This window comes from Equus quagga, chromosome 6, assembly GCF_021613505.1.
Source record: "Equus quagga isolate Etosha38 chromosome 6, UCLA_HA_Equagga_1.0, whole genome shotgun sequence".
In the NCBI taxonomy this organism is placed as follows: Eukaryota; Metazoa; Chordata; class Mammalia; order Perissodactyla; family Equidae; genus Equus; species Equus quagga.
In genome coordinates, this window is record NC_060272.1 from 89,299,865 (window position 1) to 89,327,747 (window position 27,883).

The following is a 27,883-nucleotide window of genomic DNA, read 5'->3' on the forward strand; positions in this document are numbered from 1 at the left end:
GCTTTTATTTTTCTCCCCAAAGCAGAAAGTTCAGTATCTGTACTTAGAGTTCTGTTGGAGAAGTGGCTGAACTCAGAGTTGATCAGGGATCCAAGTGCAGTTCAGTGTTGATGGCTTCAACAATTCACAGCAGGTCTTCAAAGAATCCAGGCTGTGGTACCCTCCTGGGATGACCTCCCCGGGACCTGTGACAACAGTGCTGGTAGAAAGTAGAATGAAACACTTAGCTGAGCCTTAGAAGATGGAAACAGTAGATGAGCAGAAGATGACACATTAAAAATAGCATAGGACAGGGAATCTAACTTCCCCCCTCACATTCAGCTTAGGGTGAGTTAAGGACAGAGGCACCAAAGAAATAGTTTTGACTCTCAAATCCTGTTTGGCCTCAGGACTCCCCCTATTTCCTCCAGAATAAACAAAGAAACTATAGAACTAATCCTTATAAAACACTTGCACATTAAGAAGGGAAAATGGGGTGCGGATATTAATTTTGCAAATAGAAACTGTACAGGGAAGGGGTGGCCAGCATGGGGCACTGGCAGCCCCTCATCATGGCCCATCACCGTCACCGTGTTGTCAGGACAGCCTGCATTGCTTGATCCCCTTGAAAGGGAGGCAGCACCTAGTAACTAGTACTAGAGTACTAGTTAAGGGCATGGGCTCTGTGAGCAGAAAGACCCTGATTTTCTTGGGTCTTTCTGTGTTGACTGTGCTTGCACTCCTTTTGCTTGGGTAAGTGACATAGCCTCCCCAAGCCCTGATTTTATATAACGCTTAAAAAAGCAACAGTGCCTAACTTACACAGTGTCTGCAAGGTATGAGAGAGCTGATTCACACCAAGTGCCCAACACACAGCAGGGGCGTGTGAAATGCTTGAGTGACACTAGATGGCTATGGGTCCTAGTCTTAGCCGAGAAACGTCTAAATGAAAGGTGGTTAGAATTGCCACAGAGGTTCTCATATTTAAATAAAGTAAGAGTCATGAAGATTAAAAATAAGTGGATGGGGTCTTTAGGTCTGATTTTTAAATTAATGATGGATATAAAGAATTTATGATCAAGAATACAATACCTGTTCAATAAGCTCTGGCAACACGACACCACATCGGTTGTGTTTTGAGGTAAGCCGGAGGCGAAGGCATTCTCTAAAATGTGATGGCAGTTGATGTCTACAGGAGTGCTGGAGAGGATGCCTAGAAGTGGAACAGAGCGCCACTGATTTTATTAATTCATGAAGTCACTGACGTCTCCTTCTTAGCTTGTCCACCACGCTCCACACATTTCAATTCACAACGTGCTTAGCACAGCTCTGCCTCTCAGGTCTCTACGCAGCATATGCTGCATATAAAGTTGCAGGCACCGCCCCCTGAGAGCTGTGGGCACAGGGACACAGGACACAGTGGAAGCAGTACCTGCGATGCAGCCCATCATGAAGGAGGCAATGGTCCCTGCAATCAAAGCTCTCAATGCCACTGCAGTGATGTCATCCCTTCTGAAAAACGCTATAAGTGCTGGGAAATATGGAAGCAGATATGAGAGGTTAATGTTGAAGCTTATTGATTAGAATTCCAAATTCCCAACCTCTGACAATTGTTCTGGGGCTGGAGTCTCAGATCAGCTGACTTTTCCTTTTTTTATTCAAACTTAGTTGGGAAATTCAAGATTCACCAGCTTAGGGATGAGTTCCACATCCAGAGAAGTTCCCTGGTGTGGGAGGAAAAGCAGTTTGTCCACACCGACCGGCCCAGAGGCTTCCATTCTCTACAGAAGAAACAAGTCCTAAGGTTCATTCAAAGGGTGCACACGGCACATTAAGGGCACAGCAAGGCAAATGCAAGGCAAGGGAGGATCCCAAACATCTGCAACTCATCTGTCACCATCCACATCTGTGCTCACAGCAGACATCACACTAATCACAGCGTTTTCCAACTTAACTTCCACTGGACCTCAGAATCCTTCTCCACGTGGCTGTTATAAGTCTACTGGAATTGGCATGTGAAGTGAAAGCCATGTGTCACCCCTGGCTGGAGAAGCACCTGTGCATTTGGGCAAATTCTTCCTGATGTTAGCTTGGGTCTACACGGGGAACTGCATTGCAGAGCAGGGATAACAAATAGACCCCAAAGGATTTACTGTTCTAGCAGCGCCTTCTTTTCCTGACATGAATAATGTGACAGAGCAACATGGAGATCTGAAGCACATTTACAGCACACCTGTTGTTGAAGAATATTCTTGTTACTTACTGAGAGTCTTGATTGCTAATCCTAGGGCATTGGCTCTGCCAAAGCCACAGAGAGCGTAAGTGGCAATTGTCTCAGAACGAACCTGTAAATTAGCATAAAGACACAGATGCATACATGGTGTGACCCAGCTTAGTAAATCCGACATCCTAACTGGGCTTCCTATTCTGACAACAGAATCAATAGTGACAAATAAGTGCACGGTGCACGGTGTCAAACATCTGTTGCAAACACCTGTCCTAGAATCTTTTTTCCATTTCCCCTTGAATTTCAATGGAGAGAAAGGGGCTGTGTGGATTCAGAGACTCTCTACAAAGCACTTGGAATTGTATTCTGAAGTCAAGAGGTGCTGCCCAGGCCAGATGGCTCTTTCTCAGGGTGAGGGACTGACAACAGAGGCTTGGAAGAGCCAGGGCACTTCACTGTTCACTGGAGGCACACCCAACCTGGCAAAGGCACTTTCACAATTGAGGCAATTATTATTTTCCCCCAAATTTTGAAAAGTCTATGATTTAGGGCAGAGAACAAACCAGGCCAATGCAACATTCAAAACTGGTGGTGCCTTTTTGTCTTTCACTAACTGGATTTTTTAAAGCTGCCATTCAAGACTCAAGTGGTCATGGTAAGTTTTTGTTGAGAAAGTGCCTGTTCTTTCCCTGGTTTCTGAGAACTCCTTTGTTGATGTTTTCAATCAGCATGCATATAGCAGGCAGGGAAAAAAATATTTCAAGCATTTGAGCAGTCCACTGTTTCTGGAAAAGCTCATCCTCGTCCCCTGTTCTGTCTAGTGCTTTTCATTTAGTTCTATTGACTTCAAAAACAGGCAACTTATTAGGAGACCATGAGGAGGGAGAGGGCATGAAGTGCTCGAGAGTCCTCTTTCTCCTTTCTGGGGATCTGTGGAGGGGGCACACAGATGGGGCCACGTAGGGTTTTATAAGTAGAGGGAAAGGAAGCTGGGATGATTCCGCTTTGTCTTTGCCCATAAATGTGTAAGATTCCATGGTGGAAAGAACTGCTCTAGGAAATTAATAGGACATCCTACAGCTCTCCTAGCACATGAGCAAAGATGCTGTATGTACAGGGACGGTCATTGTAGCACTACTTCCAATAGCAAAAAAATCGATGAGTGTTCATCAACAGGGGAATGGCTAAAATAGATTATGGTGTGCTCATACACAGAATACTGTGTCACAGGCACTGGCATGGAAAGTCATTTGAGATATGTTATTAAGAGCAAACAGCAAGGCTAAGAATAGTGAGCATAATACGGCACAGAGAGAGGAGATAGTGCCAGAGAAATAGGGAGGATGACTCACTTTTCCCTCTATAGCTTTTTGTACCTTTTGAATTCTGTGCCATGAAATGTATTACATGCAAACAAACATGCAAAGTATGATCTTTAAGAAAGAGAAAATGAAGTAATAAAGTGCAACACACACATTCTGACCTCTTACCTTTAATGGATACCTTTAATTTAATGGATAACACGGGGTTTTTGCCTCATGTACACTTCACTCTTACACTTCAGTCACTTGGTACCTTTTCCAGGAGACTACTGGGACACCCCCACCACTTCTTGGTTGGTAAACAAAAATCGCAGGGACCATCCCCATTTTGTTGATTAGAAATAAGAAATTCGGAAAAACAAAATGCTTTTCCATCGTGAGTCATCAATTACAGAAGCCACTGAGCTCATATTCCTAAATGTCCTCTGTGCACCTGCCCCTGGTTGGGCTCACCCCCAACCTGAGTCAGCTCTACTGGCCTGTCTCTCTCCTCTTACTAACCTGCTCACAAACCTGCTCAGCACTGCCAGACCTGTGAGCCTGCTTTGCTCATTAACAAAACTACTTTCTCCTGGCAACTGGCAGTTGGGGATGAAAAACATTTCACTTAATTGAGCCTACGGTTTACTTTTGGCAGGGAAGCGAGCTGCTTTGTGCTCACATCCAGACAATGAGGACATTCGGCCAAGCCCTACTGCGTGGTCAGCTGAAGAATGAACATTTGAGAAACAGGAGACCTACAGAGCCACTGTGCACATCAGATGCATGGGTCAAATGCCCTGATTAGAACATACAAATCAACACTCTCCTGGGGTGTGCTGTTATTTTGTGTAACACGTGGGAGTAAATGTGGATGTTTGGTCTTTGGGAGGCTGGAGAGTGGGGGCTGTTCAGAGGTGGGCCATCTCAGTTAGAAGCTTGGGCAGCATGCTTTCCCTCCCCTTTCCTTTTAAAGCCCAATGTGGACCTAGGACAGTAATTCCAAATGGATTGTTTCCATGAGTCATAGTGGTGGTCAGAAATGTTCACCATTTCCCTGGGAGTTTCCAGGTGTGATAATTCTGTTCTTTAGGAAAATAGAAGCTGGAGAGTCAGCTGCAAATATGGCCAAGGAAGAGCCTCACCTGAGCTCCCTTATCCCATCCAAGGCCAAGGGGACATGAGCATCTCCTTGCAGGCTATTGACCTGAAGGCCTGACATAGTTCTAGGGCGCTTGTCTCAAAGGTTCAGACCACAGACCCTGTGCTGCTTCTCTTCCCTCATCTACGTGGAGAGCAGCGATTGTGTCTCATTACTTTGTTAAGATGTCCCGGCACTAGGTTGCATTTGGGAAGTCTCTCAGAGTTCACAGAATTCCTTAAGCTGAAAGGAAGAGACCTCCATGATCATTAGACTCTGAGCCCCATGAGGGCAGAGGCCTCATCACTTGTCCAATGCTGTGGCCTCAGTTCCTAGGTACATTGCACACAGAAGGCATTCAATAATAGTTGATGGATTGATTCCAGTCCCAGCTCATATGACTCTGGGATTGGATCCATGGTGCTCAATAGTAAATGATCACAGTGTAAAGATTAGTTATGCTTCTACACACACACACAATTATTAATTTAATGTAACTGAGAATTATGAGGTGCTCTGTTTATTATGAGCTCCATGAGCTCTGAGATTTGGGATCTGTTTTGTCCTTTGATTTATCTCAAGTGCCTGGCCTCACAGAGTCACCAGCAACTATTTGATGGGTGTATATATGTGATAGAGAAGTGCACTGAAAAATCAACCTATTTACTCACCGACATATATTGCTGCACACCATCCACAAATTTGGGTCCAGCCTCTTTCCTTAAATACACCAATTTTGAGAGGTGCTCATAGGCTATAAATTCAGTGAAGAATGTCTTATAACCTATGAGTTTGGCAACCATAAAGCAGTCTTGCCAGTCTACGCCCATCATGAAGGAAACGGGCATGAAGATGTAGGAGCATATCATCTACAAAAACCAAAAATAAATACTTCATTAGAGTAGTGATTTGCTCCCATTCTTCTGCCTCACCCTCACGACAAGATTGTTCCCACCCCTCTGTCTCCTGTAGACACAGAAATCCCTTCACATGCCCTTGTCCATCTTCATCCATTAGAAGTCAAAGCAGGAATTGGGTCATTTGAAATAACTTGGATTCTCGGGATGGAGGCAATGACTGTATGATGGGGAAATGAGGGTGATGGGAGACAGAATGAGCTGTGGGAAGATAGAGGATACATGATAGGTTTGTGCTGGTGTAAGAGCACATTAGAGGCAGTTAGGGAAGACGATTCACAAACCTATTTTATTTTTAACCAAAGATGGACAGAAACTAAATGGAGGACAAATGTGATAGAATGTACCTCAAAACTCAGTTGTGGGTAGTCAAACATGTTTCCAAACCAGGACAGGGCTGCATTCACAAAAGACACTAAGGCCAGGAAGGCAATCATATTCACAGCGATGTTTGTCACCAGAAAGATGGATGTGAATGCTCCCTGTGATGCTGCTTCTAGGAGATTCCTGGAATCACTTTATCAAAAAATAGCAATGGCAGAATTAACAAGGAGTTGTCGGCGGATGGACATCACAGGTGTAGATGTGGGGTAATCAGAGCTCATTCGGATGGAGAGACAAACACTCAGGCCCATGCCTTGGTCAAAATCCTCACCTGGATTCCATGAAATCATGGCAAGATTTATAATTACTGAGTGTAGGTGATGGGAATATGGGTGTCTAACCATTTTACTACTCGTTTAATTGGGGACATTTATAATTTAAAGATTGGGAAAAGATAAAAATACTATAGGTTTTAAAAATGACATTTAATTAAAAGTAGCTACCAGAGAATATTTGTAAAATATTCATGGTATAAGAACTAATAATTCAAGGAAGCCCTGAATATCCATCACCTAAGAAATGGAAGGCCACTCTCACATTTGAGTCCCCCTGCCCCCTAGCGCCCTTCCTAATCTCATCCTCTTTTATCTCAGAGGTACCTGGCTCCCTAGAAGTTGCTTATTCCCTTTCTGTTCAATTTCCATGTATATCTGCATCTCTAAATAATGTGTTGTGTAGGTTCACACATTTGCTAACTTTATAAGTGGAATCACACATATTCCATGTATATATTCTTTGACAACTTGCTTTTTCATTCATGGTTATGACTTTACCTCCATACAAACAAGGGGTGAATCTCAGAAACATGCTAGTTGGTGGATTTTGTTATTTAATGAAATACTTTTGAACATCCTAAGTCCCTTAGTCTTTTCCACCCTTTTCTCTTTGTTTTGCACAGGGCAAAAGAAAATCAACTGAAGAGGGGTTAAGGATACCTATATCACACCTTCCTTCTCTATTATATAAGACACTTCCAGAAATGGTCATCCTGTGGTTTTGCAGCAGTTTTAAATCAAGGCCAAATGAACACTACACTATATTTAAAATAAAATATCTACAGTGAAGTCAAGGAAATGTAATGACATTCAGGTATTTAGAAAGGTTTTCAGCCAAAGCAATCTTGAGAAAGAAGAACAAACCTGGAGGCATCACACTCTCTGATTTCAAACTATAGCACAAATCTATAGTAATCAAAACAGTATGGTACTGGTACAAAAACAGACACAGAGATCAATGGAACAGAATAGAGGGCCCAGAAATAAACCCCTGCTTATATGGTCAATTAATCTATGACAAAGGAGGCAAGAACATACAATGGGGAAAAGACAATCTCTTTGACAAATGGTGTTGAGAAAACTAGACCGCTACATGCAAAAGAATGAAATGAGGCCACTTTCTTACACCATATGCAAAAATAGATTCAAAATGGATTAAAAGCTTGAATGTAAGACCTGAAAGCATAAAACTTCCAGAAGAAAACTTAGGCAGTCAGCTCTTAGACATTGCTCTTAGCAATATTTTTATGGATCTCTTTTCTGGGGCAAAGGCAACAAAAGCAAAAGTAAACAAATGGAATTAAATCAAACTAAAAAGCTTTTGAACAATGAAGGAAGCCAACAACAAAACGAAAAGGCAACCTACTGAATGGGAGAAGATATTTGCAAAGGATATATCCAATTTGGGGTTAACATCCAAAATATATAAAGAACTCATACAACTCAATAGGACACAAACAAGAAATCCAATTAGAAAATGGGCAGAGGACCTGAATAGACATTTTTCCAAAGAAGACATACAGATGATCAACAGACACATGAAAAGATGCTCAACATCACTAATCATCAGGGAAATGCAAATTAAAACTACAATGAGTTATTACCTCACACTTGTCAGAATGGCTATTATCAAAAGACAAGAAATAAGTGTAGGTGAGGATGTGAAGGAAAGGGAACTCTTGTACGCTCTTGTTGGGAATATAAATTGGTGCAGCAAACATGGAAAACAGTATGGAGGTTCCTCAAAAAATTAAAAATAGAACTACCATACAATTCACCAGCTCTACTTCTGAGTGTTCAAAGAAAATGAAAACACTAATTCAAAAAGATATATGCACTCCTATGTTCATTGTAGCATTGTTTACAATAGCCAAGATATGGAAATCAACCTAAGTGCCCATCCGTAGATGAACGGATAAAGAAGATGTGGTATATATATACACAACGGAATATTATTCTGCCATAAAAAACGAAATCTTGCCATTTGCGACAACATGGATAAACCTAGAGGGTATTATGCTAAGTGAAATAAGTCAGATAGAGAAAGGTAAATACTGTATGATTTAATTTATATGTGGAACCTAAAAAATGAATAAACAACAAAACAGAAACAAACTCATAGATATAGAGAACAAAGTGGTAGTCACTGGAGGGAAGGGAGGTGGGTGAAACAGGTGAGGGGGATTAAGAGGCACAAGCTTCTACTTATAAAATAAATAAGCCATGGGGATGTAATGTACAGCATAAGGAATATAGTCAATAATGTGGTAACAACTTTGTATGGTGACAGATGGTTACTAGACTTACCATGGTCATCATTTCATAATGTGTATAAATGGTGAATCACTATGTTGTACTCCTGAAACTAACATTGTGTGTCAACTATAATTCAGTTAAAAAAAAAAAAAAAGGTTTTCAAGTGTTGAAACAAGACTTTTTGGAGTGAAGTCTAATAGTCATTGGGAAATTAAATTCACTTTAATCACATAATTCATTATGCTCTCTGTCAATTTTTTGCTGTTTTTTGAAAGTGAACCCGCTCCCCTCCAACCCTCCCCCGCAGCTTGTATAGTCATTAATGAGGTGAATGTATCTCACTTACCCCATTTCCATTTTCATGGCATCCTTCAGGGTTGTTTTAGGTGTTTCTGTCTCAGGCCAAAAGAGTTTAGCCACAGCCAATGACGTGGGCGCTGACATAATTAAAGCAGTTAATAAGTGTGTGGGTGAAATCTGTGATTTTAGGAGAAAGAAGGCCAACTTAGGTTTTGCTTTTCTGTTGTGTTCAGAAAGAGTGGCCCAAAAGCCTTACTAGGGAAGAGAAGGGCAGGAATTGCGTCTATGCCAAAAAACAATGTTTCTTTGGAGGCTTGGAGGAGCTCAGGGAGCCAAGCTGACATCATCATGAGAGTCAGAGGGAGGGATTTGTGTGAACTGACCACACCCCTGGAGAGAGGCACAAAACCAAAGTCTGATTATTTTAGAAGAGAATTAATCCTGTGCTGTAGGAGCTTTCACAGATCCCTCCACCTCTGTGCCGTCCTTTGGAACGTTCAAACAGTCCCTAAATCCCATATTTCATTACATCATCGGTTTAGACGGGGATGCCTGGGGCTGCAGGCATGGATACAACCCTCTCTGTCTTCCTTCTGCTCTTCTGAAAGTTTGTGCCTTTACATAACACTCCTTTACACACAGTCCCTGTGATCTGTAACCCATCTCTGCTCTCCTCACTGCAGGTCTACTTAAACTCTCTCCCCTCCCCTCCCCACACCCTTGTTGTTTCTGGATTCTCTTCCCTATCTTTTCAGAATTCCAGAATCAGCACCCCCTCCCCACTCCTATTCCACCCAGCACATTTCTGCAGGTGGTGTTCCCACAGTGGTGGCAGAGTGGATCATCTGGGGATCCAGTGACAGCGCTTCCCAATTCTGTGGCATGAAAGCTGCCATAGAGAAACAAATAGGAGTAGCTGGTTTCCAGTATAAATTCAGTTACAAGAAAAGAGCAGTGATCTAGAATTGGCCCATGGGTCATTCTTTGCTGACCTCTGGTTTAGATTGCCTTTATTAGTGTAATAGGGGTTTTTTTTTTTGTTACAAATTTATATTTTCAGCCAAAGTAGCCTCATAATATGATTGTGTTCTGCCATGGTTGGATATGATTCACATTTAGGTGGCAGGGATATAAAAGTGAAGCCCCAAAGCTCCTTTGGGCACTTCATTCAAATGCCAAAGGAACTGTGACCAGCCATATAGTAAAAAGGACACTCTTTCGGCCTCCTTAACCAGCAGCAATGGCAAAGAAAAAAAAGAAATGACAATAGCAAAGAAAGAAGAGGTTGTATTTTCTAAAAGTTGATCCCCAAATATTCTTACTCCAAAAGATATGTATGGGCCTAAGATATTTCCAGCCATGGTAGCGAACCCAGTGGTCATGATTGCATGGAGTTCAGACTTGGTGGCGTGTCGTATACACTGTCGGACCAGCAGTGGAGACTCCGTCTAGAAACAGAGAGTGAGCAGATTAAACGTTCCTTTTTAAGTCTTAGGAGGGTATGCCAATCTACTCAAAATTCCATCCTCTAAAGTGGTGTTTCTAAGAGAGGACCTCAGACCAGCTCATCAGCATTACCTGGGAACTCTTTAGACATGCAAATTCTCAGGCTTACTGAATCAGAAACTCTGGGGGTGGAGCCAGCAATCCTGTTTTAACAAGCCTTCCAGGTGGTTCTGACACATGCTCGATTTTGAGAACATCTAGGGTGTAGATGTCTGGGTCATTTGAACTCTAGGTCAGTGTGTAGACAGAATCACATGTAAGTTTGCAGTGCGCAAGGCCAATTCACACATGTCCCCCACTTAGCCTGGGACTGGACTCTGCCAGCTGGGGACACTTTTCTAAGGTTGGAACACCATTGGCCAGGTAACTCTGCCCAGTGGCCTGACCTTGAGAACTGGGGATTCCCAAGCCTCTGTGGCTTCTCATCTTCCAGCTTCATCTCAACAGACCTTAAACCTCTTTGCTGATACCACAGGGAAATAGACAGACAAGCATAAAATAAATAGCAAGGACGGGTGCCCAGAGGCCTTTTCCTAACTGAGAATCAGAGACCCTTCTTCCCATTGGGTGGAAATGAATCAGGTAGAGTGGAGTTGTAAAGGCTTGAGTGCCCTCAAGGAGGGCAGGCAGCCTGCAGCCTGGGGCTCTTCATAAATAATAGCTGAACTTTTAGCATATTAGGTATCAAATTGAGCATGTGTGAAATTTTGCAATTTTCCCCTCAGTATTTCTAATTGTTCTGTAAGTGTGAATGTGTTGAGCGTCAATTTATAGACTGAATAGGAATTCAGTACTTGAGCCCTCTTACCCCACAGGAAGGAGTAATTAATCAACTCAGGATGGTGCCCTAATTAGTCCAGAGAGATCTTACAACCGTAATTATAATAATTTGAACTCCTAGGGAAGGAAGCATGGGCCCTGCTCTGAAGCCTGTGCTCCAGGTTAGCAAGCTGGGCTGGCTGAGAAGGTTCAGCTGCCTGGAGCAGTCGTAAGCCTGGGATCCAGGGCCATGTGTTTTTCTGGGTGACTATTTTTGCTTCAAATCCAACTTCCTAAGGCAGCCGTGCTAGTGAGCACTCACACTTGGTTTCCTTGGTATGTGACTCCATTCTGCCTGAAGCTCCATGTGCAGAGTGATGAGGATGATTATTACTATTTCTCACTCATCCATCCCATAGGAATGCCACTGTTTTGAGAGGTACTCCTTTTGCATCATATTTCTTTGCTTAAATGGACTTCAAGCAAAAGAGCATTTAACCATGGGATGGAATGGGGAGTGAAAATGCTTTTGCTCATCAGCATTGTTCCTCAGGCTCAGCAAAGACAGACTGTTGGCCAGTTCAGACAAGTTGAGAATGAACTCAGGTATCTATACAGCTGCACGGTCGTTGGTGGGAGCCTTTCCTGGTCTCTTTCATTGCCCCAGCCTTACACTACAGCAGGTGAGGCTGCCTGCTACGGGTTTGCAGGCTCGAGATAGTGGTGAACTCCATGTGAGTGAATGAGCTGCTCGCCTCTGAAAAGTGGGCCAGAGGCCTCAATAAGTCTATAAACTCAGAAAAGACTGGTTGAGAATTTATGCATGAGAAGTCCGATGCTTTGACAAAATGTCTCAATCTTTCCTCCTCTCCATGAAATTTCCAGAACCCCAATGCTGCGTTCATGCACTGAGATTCTTGGAAGGGATCTCTGTCTCTCTCTTTTTCTCACTCTCTGGAACCTGGACTTTGTCAATGTTGAGGGGTCCTTATTTTAACAGTCTTCCCTCTACACTAAAAGAAATAAAACCATCATATTTTTTTATGTGGCTTTCTGGAAAGTGTATCCATTTTAGCAGGTGTTTGTTTTGTTTTGTGATATTACAACTTACATATCCAACAAATATACTGCCGGCTGCAACTACAGATTCAACAGGAGATGATCCCACAGTAACCAGCATGAGCCATCCAATCTAAAAGGGGACAAGGGATAAAGTCAGTGAAGAGCTATTTGTACACACAAAACTTCAAAGTAGGGATAAAAATCTTTGTAGGAAAATGCTGAGGCCTTCAACAACTGTCAGCATGTCGGCAATGGTGCTAACTGTGAGGACATCTTACCTCGTCCTTAGAGCAGGCCAATCACACCCTCCTATTGGAAGGGTAAGTCTGAGTCATTGTACGTACTTTCAACATCATATGAATGAATTTCTACTGAAACATTGTGGACGACTCATAAGTTGTAATAATTGCTGACAGTCATGGCAGGCTTTACTGCATTCCAGGCAGTTTCGAGCCCTTGATCTGAGCAATGCTTTAATCCGCACAATAACCCTTTGAGGGAGGTCCTAAAATTATGCCCATTTGATAGAAGAGGAAACTGAGGCACAGAACAGTTTAGCTGTTTTGTCAAAAACCACCCAGCTAATAAGTAGTGGGGTATAGTTGACATCTGGCCTTTTCTACTTAACTCTCCATCGAACAGGGTTTATGGTCCCACTTTTGTGGTGGCCATTCCAACCGGAGACTGTGGTGCCCACCTCAGGATGGGGACTTCCTGTGGCATTCTTTCTCCTTAGACATGGGCACAGTAGTCCTGAATGCTTAAATCTACAATCAGAAAATTGGAGGCCCTGGTGCTCTTGCTGTAATTCTGAATTCTGCCGGTATTCTGGTTCTCTCTCTCTCCATTTTATTTATTGACAGGGATCAAAGGATGGCTGGGGCTGTGCCCAAACCCTGAGTGCATGGCCTCGCTCTCATGTGCGTTCAAACCAGCTTACATGTTTTTCATAGATTTCTGGTCTAACATGACTGTAGGCCTCACAGTTCCTGGGGCAGCAGGAATGAGGTTAACTTTTAGACTTAAAAAAATAAATTGTGTGCCTATAAAACTCCCTGAGGAGCAAAAAGCAGCTTCCCCTTCCTGCTCTGATTCCCTAGCAGCTTCCAGACCACAGTGTCCCCTTTTGGAACCTCCTGTGGAAAAGCAGTGACTCTGCATAAAGCACAGGGTGGTCACCAAGGTGGAGGACAGTGCTGTTTTCCCCGGCAGATGTGGGACCCGTGGGAGTCAATTCTGTGGCTAAAGAAGTAATTGCTAAGGTGTCATGAAGATATCAGTGGATTGCAAGTCAAAGCCCTGTCAGAAGTACCTGAGATAGACTTCCCTAGGGACACATGTAGGATTTTTGGGTTTGAATCTAATAACTTGGGGAGGGGGTTGGATCTTAGTGTGAAGAGAAAAGAACTTTACAAAACTCTGAATAAAAGTATTTAGGACTTTGTCCCTGCAAGAATCAGCTCTATACCTCTCACCCATCCCTTCTGGTCCCGTACCTTTCTAATGATCCACTGCATCAGTCCTAGGTAGTAGAGCATGTACGTGACGGCCGTGAAGAAAACCAGCATTGGCAGGTACTGGAGGGGGAGATGGAAGCAATCGTGGGCTAACATTGGCCTCAGGAGAATTAGTAGGTTTCAGATCAGTCTCCTTCTTTCTACCTCCTTTTCCCCCTCTGAAACGTCATAAAATACTAGAATCTCTTCTGGAACTAAACAACACTTTATCAGGCAGCTGCCCCATCTATAGTCTCTTATTCTAATTTGCTCTGGATAAGCTTGAGTACATTTCACAGAAAAGTTGACGTTATTTTTCCCCTCTGCTATAATGATCTTTTCTTCCTTTACTGTCTCAGAGAAGGAATAAAGTTTTGGGGAAATTTGTAATAATTAGGCTCATTAAACTGAAGGCCACTGGCAGATGTCCTTGTCCTGATATTAAATAGACATGAGCTTTGCCACTTATTAGCAGAGTAACCTGGGTCAAGATTAAGTGCCAGCAACCTCAGATCCTTATTCAAAGTGGCTGCACAGATCAGACAGAGCATAGTAGGTCCTCACACACAGTGCCTCCTATAGAGGAAGCATCCACTCTTTCAGTTTTTAGAATGAAAATTATTTTACTTACAGAATTTTTAATCACTAAGAAAAGATCAAACTTTGGAAACCAGCTTACTTCTGTGTTCACAAAGGTTGCCCTTTCCTAGATCCTATTTTCCTGATGCTCTTTGGGTGAGTTCAATGCAGGCTGAGTGTCTACAGGGAGCCGTGTCTCCCCTGCAGAGACCACACAGAGCTGCGGTCTCAGTCCCTCCCCACCCTACCCCTCCACACCCCTTCCCCTCTGCTCCCCAGCTAAATGGCCAGGGACAAGCTGCCGGCAGAGGCTCAGAATGACTGAGGACAATTTTTACAGGATCCAATTTAGGAAACTCTATTAATACTTTATATTAAAAGACATTCTGCACCATAATTCAGAGCTCACGCACTTATGTGCTTTTCTTGGCTTTAATGGGCAGGCAGAGCCTTCTGAAAGTGTCAGGGAGTTGAAGGGGCTCATGTCTCGAATGTGCCCACAGGGATTCTGTGCTGGCAGAGGGGACAGAGGCTACTGCCCTGGGGGGAGCGGGTGGAGGATCTGAAGACACTGGTGCAGTCTGGGCAGCAAGTCACGCCTTCTTTGTGACTTTACTTTTTCCAATTCTGGATTCAGATCATGATATCAGCATATTTCCATCTCAATATGTAAACACTGAGCTTTCAGAGATGGCTTAGTTATCTCAGAACCAAAGCATCAAATCAGCAGTTTAAAAACATATCCAGCCTAACAGTTGGCCTAACTGAAACTGGGGTAATTTGGAGGTAAATTTGGAGTCCCTAAGTGAGAAGACAGTTTAGAAGTGTAGGAACAATAATACACCAAATAAAGGAAAGCTGAAGAAAAAGCCAAATGCATCTTTCTGACTCATTGACAGGCATCTGTAGGGACTTCCCAGAGGACAGTGACTTCCTGGGTCTTATGAGAGCCCCGGCAGGGAATCAATGAGGCCCTGGCATGGGGCCATATTGCCTTTCTCCTGTAAAATAACATCCTTCTTTGGCTGGGAGAAAACCCAGCCCCCAGGCCTGCCTAGGCAAAGGCTGTGCTGAAGGAAAATTGGAACAGTTTAGCACGAGGATGGTTCTGGAAGAACAGAGGCTGATGTGGGCGACCAGCCAACCTGGTTGGCCTGGGATTGATGGTTTCCTGAGGGTACACCAGTCACTGATCCTGGGCCTAGAAGCCATTAGTGGCCATATGCCTGTTCCCGGGCAGGTACCTAATGTTCTTTTCTCTGAAAACTCAGATCCTGTTGCCCCATATGATTTTTCATAAGAATCTCAGACAAAGCTACAAGCCCTCCAAAGATATTTGAACACTTCTCTGTCCTCTAGATGTTTCTCTGAATGCTATAGTAACAAAGTAAAACATTTGCAATCCACTGACTTCAGATAAAATTGCAATGAGAAAGGACAGTGGTGTGCTGTGCACCTATGACATGCCCAGCAGCTATACACCTGGTTTCTGGTAGTTGGGTTCTAATGGAACATCCACCAAGACTGAGAAGTTACTGAAAAGGACATGACTCCATAGAAAAGGGTTTGACTTTACCTTAAATGCCAAGTAGTGGTCTGTATAGTTCTCACCAAAGACAAAGGATACACCAGCACCAGTGTGCTCCAAGAAGGTCTGAGATAAAGAAAGGGCAAGAGGAGACCATTATAACTTCTGAAGTGGTGATTACAGTCCCCAGGACCCACCAGGCTCTGCAGAGGGTGAGGACCCAGCAAACTTGTTGGATAGACTTGGAAAGTTAGTTTTCTCAGCTTTTCTCCCTCCAGTGGGTGGCATGGAAGTGTAGTTTTGAACTATAACTGCACACATATTTCCCGGCATTTCTAACATTCAATCTGACTCTAGGGTACTGAAGAGTAAGCTGGGTGTGGTAATTTGCTCCAGAAGCAATAGGTGGCACATAGGTGGCACTGCTGACCACTAGATGCAAAGAGAGCTTGTTTCTCTGTTTGTGGAACCACCTTAGAAGTGTGCCACTGCTTGGGCAGGATGAAGGGGGCAACCGGGATAGGGGAGAGATGTAGTGGATGATATGGGTGAGGGGCAAGAATAATATCAATGAACTGGACAGATTAACATTTTCTACATAAAATTGTCTAACTCATGCTATAAAATTAAAGTTTAAGTCAACTCATGGAGATAAATAAACCTATTTTTGACATATCTTGAGGACTATATTCAAATGTTAGAAGCACTATAAAAGTAAGATGTTCTTTTGAACCCAACTTACGTGAATTTGTTTGCCCAACCACTGAAAAGCCCTAAATCCAGGGCCAGTCCTTAGTATTATGAGCCCAAGAAGAAACTGTAACCCAATTCCCCCAAAGACAGGCCTCCAGCGAACCTGTGGAGAAAGATGGAGAGAGACGTATCTTATTAGAGGATGAATGCTGACCTCCACATAAACGCCCAGAGCCTCACTGTTTCCTCAGAAGCTTCTCACACGTGGCTTGTGATCCACCTTCTCTGGGAGGTCCAAGCAGTCATGAGCAGACAGTCCCTTGATAGAATCATACCCAGAAATCTCAGGGTGGTATTCCCTCTTTCTAAACCTGAGTTTTAAGCCTTTGGTCTCACGGGAGTCTGTAACCATGATGTCATAATAAAACTACTCAGACCCAAAGAGTAGTCTTAGCAGGGCCATAAGGAGGAAGGATCTAGCCTTGCTGGTCATGGTGTAAATATTCAATACATATAATTATTTCCCTTTCTGGAAGATGGAGAGGCAGAACATGACTTCTCTGTGTGTCCTAGGTTCGTTGATCTGACAAACTGTAATGAATTAAGTGAAAGAAATTCCACCCTGTTGAGGGGCTCTCATTTCACTGTAAAAGGAGCCAATTATCTCTACCGCACACCCAGGGAGAGCAGCATCATGGACAATCAGCTGCTTTCATTTTTGGTGCAGAGATGAGCAGCCTGCAAAGAACTATAGGATTGGAGGCATAGAAAACAGGAGAAATGTTCACAGGGCAAAGAAGTGGATCACATTAGGTGACTTTGGTTTCTGACTAGTGCTATTTTTTGAGGGGTGAACCTTTCAGCCAGTAAAATCTTCCAGGATTTGCCATTATGAGTCATTTGTGAACTACTGATGTCTCAGAATTCTTGCCCATGTAATGGGTTACTGACTGACAGGACAAGGATGAGGTTGGAATTCAATGTGAACAAAACCGTTTAAGGACAAACTTTTGGAGTAAAATAGCCAAAATTGCAAAAGGAAATTTGATAAACTACAGCATCCAATGGTAGAATATTAGACGGTTTACTGGTCTGGGGAAATCTGGATCAAATGGATGAGTTTTCTTTGAATGTGTGTTTGATGGGGAGAGGAGGGGACACGAGTAGAAGTTGGACTTGACAACACAGAACATCTCACTGATTGTGTGACTGGAAAATCACTGAGAATGAACAATGAGAAAGTGACAGTTCTATGAAAGTTCAGGAAGAAGGGCCCCCTAGCCACTCAAAATATCATAGCAAGGTAAGAAAAATTCTGAATAACAGTTAAATTCTCTCGGACTCATTATTTTGAGCAATTTACACATGAGAAAAAAGAGAGAAAAAAACAATAAAAGATGAATTTGATACTTACTTTGGTTGGGTGCTTGGAAAATAGAAACATCAGGATAACGAACATTATGAGCCCACCAAAGGACACCAGCTGCTGTTGGCCCAATTTGCCGGTGTCAAAGATCAGCCAGAAAACAACTCCCAGGATCAGAGAGCTCCAAATCACCCTGAGAGAACCAGAAAGGGGGCATCATTTGTTATATTTGTGGCAACATTTGTCACATTTAAGTGCTAGCTTGAAAATCATAATCAGGTTTAAACTAACAAACAAAAAATATTAAGAGTAACACACTCTGGCACCAGAAGTTATGCTTCTAGAAATTGCAACAGAATCTCTTTTGTTGTGGCTATAGAGGCAAATAGCCAAAACATTAAGCAATGTGTCCCCCTCATTCCACAACTCTTGGGCCGTACAAGGATATATAAAGGGGTCAGAGAGAAGAAAGGATGTTTGGAGAGAAGTCTAGTGATTTCTTTGAGAGATCTATGGGGAGTCCTCATCTCCATTTTGGAAGATGAATGAGGCGTTACTTTCTTCCTTTTAAGGGTGAGCTTGAAATGCATTTTCTGCAGTTGGGGGACCTCACCCAAGACCCAGAGAGCCAAGTCAGTCTTTAGAGTAGATTCAACTCCCTGGGGAATCAGGTGGGCATGACAAGGTTGATTCACAGCTTGGATGGCAGAACCAGAGAGGGTGCTGTGTTGGGATTACACAACCCTGGTTTATTAGGCCAAGGATGGGTGAAGTTTCCTGGTAGATCCCAGGTGGGCCATGCTGGGGAGAATGGGTCCTGGGTCCCACCCAGCCGGGCCACCTGGAGGGAGAGGAGGTCCCACAGAGAGGCTGTGAGGAACGCCCTGAGTGGTCACCTGCAGGCCACGGGCTCCTGTAGGAGAGGATTGGCTTTAGTAATTTACAGACCCTTCCTCCCAAGGAGGCCAGCTTCACGCCTAGAGCAGAGAGTCACCTCCCCAAGTGAGAACCATCCCATCCTTGGGACAACATCTTATCATTTAGTGGCAGTTGAAATTAAGGCAGTTTGTAGGGATATTTGAACACATCTCGAATTGAGTAATCACCTTATCCAGACCTTGATTTCCTGTTTGTAAAAGGAAGGCATTTTAGCAGATTATTCCCTAGGTTGTCTCTAGCTTCAATATCCCATAAATGAGGAAGCAATTTCAGAACACAGTTTTGGAAGAGTTTTCAAAAAGACAAAGATCACTTTCAACGGCAATAAGAGAACCAACTGCATTTACCACTTCAGCCAGAACCAATGGCTGTCCAGAAGCGTTCTTCCAGGAGACAGGAGCTCTTTGATTTGATGCTCATATTTGGCCATACAGTGATCCCAGATCACAAAGAAGATGGCACCCACGGTGATCACGAAGAGAGGAAGGGCTCGGTGAAAGTTGAGGGCACACGCGGCGATCACCATAGCCAGGTAAGCTGCCAGGAATCAGACACAGATGGGGGCCATCAGCACCAGCTGGAGACCAGCCACAGCACCAATCAGCTCCACCAAGGGGGGTTCAGTCAAGGGAGCATTGAAGGCGGGAGAGCTCGTGACAGGGCTGTGGGCTCCTCTGATTATAAGTAGTGGATTTGGGGAGCTTCTGTTGTTTTTCCAAGCAAGTCCCTAAAGTCTCACTATGAATGCGAGGAGAACAGCATGCTAGGTCTTTTTCTCTTATAGAACCTTGTGAGTTCTCAAATCCTGACTCTTCATCCCTGGGCCTCTCACTCAGTACTAACCACTTTTTTCTGGCATTCAGACTTGGCAGGCGAGCTTCCATCAGAGAAAGGCCAGGAGTTGAAACAACCACTCACTAACTGTATTGATTCTCCTGGTTTGCAGCTCAGATTTGGCCTAAGCTTGAGTAGGAAAACGGGCCCACCAACAATCTCTCAGTGTCCCGGGATCTCTACAGGAAAGGGGAAGGGGTGGGGCAATTACCAAGGGGGCTGCTTTTGAAGAGGAGGTTGTAGGATAAGAACAACAAGGTTTCCTGTTAAAGGTCAGCAAACATGGTCTGCAGGTTAAATCTGGCTGCCACTTGCTTTTGTAGGTGGCAAGTACAGCTGTATTTTTGTGTTTGTATCTGTCTTCTACAAATAAAGTCTCATGGGAACACAGCCACACTGTCTGTGTGCTTTTGTCTTACAAGGCAGGGTTATGTGGGTTTCATCATATTGCGTGCAAAGCCTGAGACACCATCTGACCTGGGACACAGAAAGTTTATGGCTCTTCCCTGTTCCTGCAGTTGTGAGCACCAGCAGCCCCACCAACCTCAGGGAGCAGCAGTCTTGGGTTAACGTCCCTGGACTTGGGTGGGAGGGTCCCATCTTAGAGACAGGAGTGCCCTTTAAAATGGGCTGCAGAGCCCTTTGCTTGGGAGGGAGAAAAACTGGAGACCTGCTCATCTGTGAGGACAGTAGGGTCCTGCCTTCAGGCAAGAGGAGTGGGCTACCTGACCTCAGGCTCCTCCTCGTGTTGTGTTTGCGTAGTGTATTAATTGCTTATATTTCCCCCGCAGTTAGGTCTCTACCTTGTGATTATCACCACGTTTTCCACTTACCTGGATGTGATGAACCAACCCTAAAGTCCATATCACAGTCATAAAGCCCTCAGGACCTAAAAACTTAGCTGCTGGTACAAAAACTGGACAGGGAACCACTCTGCACAGGTGTCCCACGCCGAGAACTCCAATCAGGGGCTTCCTGATTGGTTCTCTCCCTCTCTGGATGATTCCATGAGGTCCAGGGAGGGGGAAGACTTATTTTCTTTCCACAGAAAGCTCATATTTGGGGGATCCGCGAAAAGAGACACTTCTATACCGTCCCCCTTTGTTAGTTACCTGCTAATAAGATGCCCCAGAGGATGTACCGAAGGGTGGTTTTGTGTTTCCGAAAAAAATCCCAAAGTGTACCATACTTCCTTTCCAGATACCTGTAAGAAAACGAAAGCAAAAAGGCAGGCAGAAGTCAACACCAAAATCATGAAATAAACTGGCAGCTAAGGCTGATTGGGGCTTTGTACATCAAGCAAGCAAACGACCAAACTCATGAGTGTGTGTCCTCCAATATAGAAATGAGAAACTCTTTTCATTTTAGACTAAAAGCAGCAGTGGCTTTGATCTGTCTTTACTGAATGGATGTGATTTGCTGAATTGAATGTGCCATCCCTTGAGGGGTTACAGAGATGAGAAAACTTGCTCCTGGAAATGGAGCAGGGGAGACGGAGAACTAACCAAAAGCTGAAAATAAATCATAGGACGAGGGTGTTTCTCACTGACTATGAGGGCCTCCATTAGCTTTTAAGCCACTGTCATTAAATGTTGAGATTTAAAAAACGTAAAAATCCAATGAACTGTCATCCCTTCTGGTTCCACAAAGTTTGAGGAAGCTGGTGGTTCCCTGTCCTTGCTCGCCACACTTTTTAGTGGGAGGCTGACTGACTTCACCGGGTGCTTGAAATGTAAAGTAGGATTTTGTGGATCTGAGAGCTATGAACGAGTAGGTTGTAACATAGCTTTCTCAGAAAGTTCTAGAATTGTTGGCAGGTCTTTGCTTCTGTCCAGAGTTTTGTTATGAGTATAGGGTTTGTTTATGGTGGGTATGTTTCCAGACTAAACGTGTGTCCCATTCTTGGAGAGTTAATCAATCTACACCAGAAGTAGTTGTCACATGAAGCACAAATTTTGTTTGCGGCATGCAGGAGAGAAAATGGAGACCATAGGGAATAATTCACAAAGCAATGGTTCCCTGAGCACAGGGAGGTGGGTACCTTTATTTGGGATAGGGAATGAATATTCAAAGGGGAAGTTTTATCATCTCATGTAGAGGTGGGCAGAAGCTTACAGATGCGTGGCTTGAAATCATGCATTTACATGCATCATGTGATCTAAAAATGGCTTTTTTGTCCCTCCCAGAGGAGAATTTGGGATGTTAATGAGGGCAGATTACTTTAGTACAACTCCCCGCCTGTCTGCATAGGCGTCATTCTTGTTGGTCTGGTCTGGTTCAGAGCGGTTGAGTGCAGGGCGGTTGTAACTTAGAGCTTCTTCCTCCAGCATAGCTGAAACCACAGAAGCTCAAGACGCCAAAGTTGTTGGAGAGAGGAATGTCTGCACCTGTCAAGAAGACAAGAGAATTAGGTCAAACACAAAAGGTTAGAGTTTAGGCAGGACAAGAGAAGCAGGTTACAGTCCAGGGCTGGTGACAGAATCCCTCCTCTACTTTTATCCTGCTCCTCATTCTTGAGGGGTATGGGGCAAAGGTCCATATTCTGTAATTACTTCCTCCTGAGCATGAATGTTGTCATAGCGGCTGGTAAAGGAGTAGAATTTTTCCTGCTGGTCTAAGGTAAGTCTGTGGGTCACCAGGCATGGCTCTAAGTTGTTCATATCCTTGGTTAAAGGCAGGTGGCAGTCACAGCTCTCAGGCATGGGGGCCATCTTTTTGCCACAGTGTCTAGCTGCTTTGAGAAACAGGCTATCACTCTCTTTAAGGATCCCAACATTTGGGCTAATCCTCCCAGAGTTATTCCTTGTCTTTCATGAATGTACAAGTCAAATGGTTTGCTCAGGTCTGGTAAGGCAGGTGCAGGTGCTTCTATTAGTAAGTTTTCAAGCTTATTGAAAGCTTGATCACACAGCTTATAGAATTCACAGGTGTCCATTTCTGGCTCCTGCAATTTGTCATAGAGAGGCTTAGCAATCAACCCCAAATTAGGGATCCACATGTGACAGAACCCAGCCATCTCAAGAATCCTCATAGTTGTCTACATGTTCTTGGTGGAGAACTTGATATATTACCATTTTCTTCTCTTGAGGAAGGTGGCACTGCCCTTTTGAAATAATAAACCCCAAATAATTTACAGTCTCTTTAGATATCAGTGTTTTCCCCTTAGAAAATTTATATTCCTTACTTGCTAAGAAGTTTACCATGGTCACCGTGTTCTCATCAGAGATTTTCTTATGAGGACTGGCTGCTAGGATGCCATCCACATACTGTAACACAGTCCTTTGTTTTAATTTTAATTCCCTTAAATCTCGGCCCAGGATTTCCCCAAAAATTGTAGGGGAGTTTTTAAATCATTGGAGGAAGACAGCCCAGCAGTATTGTTGTTTCTGGCAGGAGTCTGGGTCCTCCCACTCAAAGGCAAAAATCTCTTGGGACTCAGGGTCCAACGGGCTGTAAAAGAAAGCATCTTTTAAATCTTGCACTGTCAGAAACACGCTTTCCCAGGGAGATTAGGCAGCAGGTGTAAGGATGAGGTCCTACAGGATGTAGGTCTTGGACTGTTTTCTTGACAGCCCCAAGGTCTTCAACAAATCTGTACTTCCCTTTTCCCAGCTTTTTAATGGGTAAAATGGGAATGCTACATGGGGATCTATATGGCCTGAGTATTCCTTGTTTTAAAAGTTTGTCCATTACAGGAAGGATTTTTCTGAAGGCTTCTGACTTTAGGGGGCATTTTTATGTTAGAGGCCAGCAGCCTATCTACTTTAAGTCCACTTTTACAGGTATGGCAGTGACTGCCTGTCCCATTTGTCCTTGTGTCCATACCTCTGAGTTGGCTTGGCTTAGAATGTTTGGGGAATTTCTTCCTTTTCAGGTACTGGTGTGTTTTGTAACCAGGCCATGAGCTCGACTTCCCAATTTTGGGGAACTTGGATTTCTATTTTGTCTTGTTCCAAGTTTATTGAGGCCCCTAGTTTTGATAACATGTCCCTCCTGAGGAGAGGAACAGGGTATTCTGGCAGATATAGAAAAGAACATCTTAATGTTTTTGATCCTATTGCACAGGCCAAGGGCTCCAGAAACCTTCTGGTCTCTCCTCTACCAGTACTCCTTGTCTATCACATTTTCTTTTTTGAAAGGTTTCCTTTTTGGGTATTTAACATCAGGCATGTGGCTCAGTGTCAAGTAAAAATACAACATGCTCTTCTCCCACTGCTAAGGTTACCTGGAGACGAGGATCTTGTTGCCTGGAGCCAACCATGGAGCTCCACGGCCCCATCACATCTCATCTGTAGTCATGGGCAGTTGTCATGGTTTGCTCCTGTCCGAGTCCTTCCCTCTCTTGGGTTGGTTCGGACAATCCAAATGCCATTCTTGTCTATAGTTGCACACTGATTAGGCCCCAACTTCATTTGTAGCCTCTGGTCCCACAGTGGGGGTCGGGGTCACTCACCCATGGTGTCTTCTTCTCCCTCGGGTGATCTTGAGCAGACTGGAGGGCCACTGTGAGCAGAGTTGCTTGCCTCTGCATCTCCTGGTCATCTTTCATTTCTTCTGTCATATCTTGGGTGTTGAGCACCCTGAAGGCTACCTCCACTAACTGCACAGAACTGGTATCAGGCCCTATTGTCAGTTTTTGGAGTTTCCTACAGATGTCTGGAGCACTTTGAGATGTGAAATAGGTATCAAGAACCACTTATATCAGTAACATTTACCTACCTGATATAACCTATGAAGGTTTATTATTATTTATTTGATAGTTTTTATGTAATTTAATACAACAAATAAGCCTAACTAGACTAATATTGCCCTCTTTATAGAAAGAGGGAACAGGGCTGGCCCAGTGCATCATGGTTAAATTTGCATGCTCCGCTTTGGCGGCCTGGAGTTCACAGGTTCAGTTCCTAGGCTTGGACCAAGCACTGCTCATCAAGCCACGCTGTGGTGGCATCCCACATAAAACACGGGAAGATTGGCACAGATGTTAGCTCAGCAACAATCTTCCTCAAGCAGAAATAGGAAGATTGGCAACAAGATGATAGCTCAGGGTCAATCATCCTTACAAAATAAGGAGAACAAATTCTTTGAGAAGTCCTCAGGGCCCCACTGGAAACCCCTCAAAAGAAAGACTTTACTTAGGGTTTGAACCTTGGGGAAATTTGTCAAAAAATATTAAAAGGTTTTAAAACACTTGGTCAAATAGGAAATAATGTTTTGTTATCCATTTAATCAAGACAACAACAGAAATTGTCACAGGTTAACAGAGAAAGTGAAATAGTCTAAAAAGAAAACCCTAATAGAGAGACTTTGGCTTCCTTGAGCATAGCAAATTATTTTAATCAAACATAGATTTTCTGTCTTGTAAGTAGACTCACTCAAAGGTAAAGAAAAAAAAACCTTTCATAATTACTTTATCAAGAGTGGACAAAGATTTAAGATTATCCTTTTAAGACAAAGAAAGCCAAATTTTTAATTTCTTAACTTACTTTTGATATAGAAACTCATTTATTTAATTGAATTTATTTTAATTCTAGTAAACTTAACTATGTATAAAACTCTTGTCTTGGGGTTTTTACTTTTACGAACCTTGTGTCACTTGCTTCTTACATTTAGAATTTATTCCATGTCTTCCTCCTTTTTTCCCTAGTACTGTAAGACAAATTTATCTTTTTGATGAAACAAGTAAAAATATCCCTAGTCTTTATGTATCCTTTACTGAAAACATACCCTTTACTTTCCTTGAATACAAAGATGTTTCCCTTATTAACTTTTGGTAACCGTGTTTTGCTGGTAAGATTCGCCCTGTGCTACATTGTGCCAATCTCCCTCTACTTTTTGTATGTGGGACACCTCCACAGTGTGGCTGGTGAGTGGAGTGGGTCCATGCCCGGGATCCAAACCCAAGAATCTGGGCCACTGAAGCAGAGAGCATGGAACTTTAATCACTCAGCCATGGGGCCAGGCCCAACTTTTAGTAGCTTTAGTCACATATATTGGTTAGAATTTTAGCCCTTACAGACTTTGCTTTTGTTTGTGAAAACTAAGAAGTAATTACACACTGTCTTTTACATTAATATTCTGTAACTTGGCATATTTATAAATACTTTTTATAATTTTTAGAAACATGTTCCTTCATAATATAATCTTTTAATAAAATATAGGACATGTTTACTAATAGACTTGAGCATCTTTTAGTTTTTTTGTAATAAGAAGCCAGAAGCAGATTAACCTTTGCCTGATATTTTATTTTACTTAGAAATTATCTTGCTATTTAATGAATTTTTATCGTTTAATTTAATTGAGTAAAACTTCAAAGTTTTAACTTACCAAAAACATTTTGAAAGTTATTCTAAATACATATGTTATAAAATATAATTATTGTTAAAAGTTTATCCATAAAGTTTTAGTCCGCATTTAAGCCATTTGTTTTTAACGATCATGTCCAGATTACTCACAAAGTCCTTATGTGACACCAGAGCAGTTAGCCATCATTTTAAGTTGTTGTATGTACATATATTAGAACACGTGATTATTGTTAAAAGTTCTCTGCAAAGCTTTTACCTTTTTACATCTGTGCAGTTTACCTGTTTCCAAAGATTGTTTGGATGACCTATAAAAACTTTATGAATTGTCAGACAAAATTAGCTATTATTTTAAGTTATTAGTTTTGTTCACAAATTCTGTAACAGAGACAACATGAGTTTGTTTGACTCATGAAGGCAGTATGTTTCCATTACATACTATGTTGATAACTCTGAGGACATGTCTACTTTAATAAACCAACAAACTTCAACAAGTTTTTATTTACCAAAGATCATTTTAGGTCACGTTAACTTGAAAGACATCTGGGCTAGTTTTTATCACATTTGGAAATAATTCATATAAGCGCTTATTTTCAGTCAATTAAATAGAGCTCTCTTTAGAAATTAGATCATCCAGACACACACACAGAGACATGTGGACGATCGGAAACAGATCTTTAAAAATTTCAGCCATGTCTCAGGCACAAAATTTAAAAGAATGCTGGATCCAAATTGTGACCTCTTCAGGTGGCTAAAGATTTGTGTTAAAGACTTTTTTTCTTTTTGCTCTAAGGATCCTGTTTTATAGCTGGTTTTAAAGCCATTTTATCTTTAAGCAGCATCTGTGTATTAATCAAAGAATGCATGCTATTGTGAGAGGTTTGGAATCCCCTCTTTTAAGGTGGACTTTTCTGGAACAAAGTTTCCCCAACGTGGCCATTACAATTTTAAAAATATTTTAAAACTCTACCTATTTTCACTTGCTTAGTTTCAGATCTGGAATTTTGGAGAAGCTGAAGTGGGGGAGACCAGCAAGAGAGGAGGGAGGAGCAGCAGATTGGGTGTCCTTTCCCTAGCACGTTTCTTTATTTAGTAATTTTTTCTTAAAGAGGCAGTATGGGATTTTTGAACATGTTTAGAAGCCTCAAAAATCAAAATAAGCGTGTCTGGCCCAGTGGTGTAGTAGTTAAGTTCATGCACTCTGCTTTGGTGGCCCATGATTCAAGGGTGTGGATCCCGGGTATGGACCTACACACTGCTCCTCAAGCCATGCTTTCACAGCATCCCACATATGAAATAGAGGAAGACTGGCACAGAAGTTGGCTGAGAGACAATCTTCCACACCAAAAAAACAAACAAAAAAATTGAAATAGGCTTCCCATTGGTTTTTAATTTTTTATGGCCAGCTTTGTCTCCAATTCCGAACGCAAATACGCCAGTTTCAGTCAACTGAACTTGCCCCATTTTGGCCATTTTAAGGTGAGGTCTCTCTTAGCATGGTTAATTAACATTGCCTGAAGGATGGATTTATATGTGTTCACAATCCCCACAGTATAATTTAAAATATAATTAAGCAGAAGAGATGTAATCATTTTACATAGAGCCCATCATATTTACCCGGTCCTGTTGGAGCGCAAGGTTAGCGCAAAGACAAAAACAACAAAAAACCCTGACAGATCCAATACCCAGTACAAAAACTGGACCAAGTGCTGGAAGAGAAAGTACCTTGGCCCTGTCATCTACGAGTTCCGTGACTCACCTCAGATGTCTTCTCAAGTTCTGAGCCTCATTTCTTCCATGAGCAAAACCAAAGGCACCCTCTCGAGGGAGGACGGTTAAGGAGACTAAGGACTCCAGGGAAGGTCCAATCTGGGAGAGGAGAGGCCGACGGAACCTCTCCAGCAGGAAGTGCGAGGGAAAGAAGAATGGGGGCCTTGAGTTTCTCCAAGGACCGCTGGTAAGAAAACTGAAACAGAGAGATCCAAGAAGCCTGGAAGCCCATCTATTGAGAAAACAGAGAGGGATAGAGGATCCTCTGC

At 42.9% G+C, this 27,883-nt stretch overlaps 1 protein-coding gene across 2 annotated transcripts; it reads right to left on the reverse strand.

Annotated features, from left to right (window-relative positions):
* On the reverse strand, window positions 1-27,834 carry LOC124241107 (solute carrier family 28 member 3-like). 2 transcript variants are annotated; one of them, XM_046664686.1, is made up of 17 exons: window positions 27,604-27,834; window positions 21,763-21,929; window positions 20,655-20,746; window positions 19,056-19,245; window positions 17,818-17,962; window positions 16,453-16,566; window positions 15,759-15,836; window positions 13,604-13,684; window positions 12,157-12,237; window positions 10,103-10,228; window positions 8,827-8,957; window positions 5,913-6,081; window positions 5,320-5,517; window positions 2,243-2,324; window positions 1,412-1,510; window positions 1,072-1,192; window positions 1-199 (listed from the first exon to the last, which is right to left on the reverse strand). In XM_046664686.1, the coding sequence occupies exons 2-17, from the start codon at window positions 21,870-21,872 to the stop codon at window positions 73-75; spliced, it is 1,944 nt and encodes a 647-aa protein (XP_046520642.1). In that variant the 5' UTR covers window positions 21,873-21,929; window positions 27,604-27,834; the 3' UTR covers window positions 1-72. The 2 variants fall into 2 exon arrangements, with proteins under 2 accessions (XP_046520642.1, XP_046520643.1); XM_046664687.1 differs by lacking the exon at window positions 13,604-13,684.
* Window positions 27,835-27,883: the final 49 nt, after the last annotated feature.

What these genes read in the sequence shown, in the direction of transcription:
- LOC124241107 (XM_046664686.1), bottom strand. Translation starts at nt 21,872, where the DNA reads ATGCTGGAGGAAGAAGCTCTAAGTTACAACCGCCCTGCACTCAACCGC. An exon ending in CTGGGGCATCTTATTAGCAG is followed by an intron (nt 19,246 to 20,654) that starts GTAACTAACAAA and finishes GATTCCTGGCAG; the next exon opens with CTTACCTGGCTATGGTGATC. An exon ending in TGCAGTGGATCATTAGAAAG is followed by an intron (nt 12,238 to 13,603) that starts GTACGGGACCAG and finishes GTCCCCTTTTAG; the next exon opens with ATTGGATGGCTCATGCTGGT.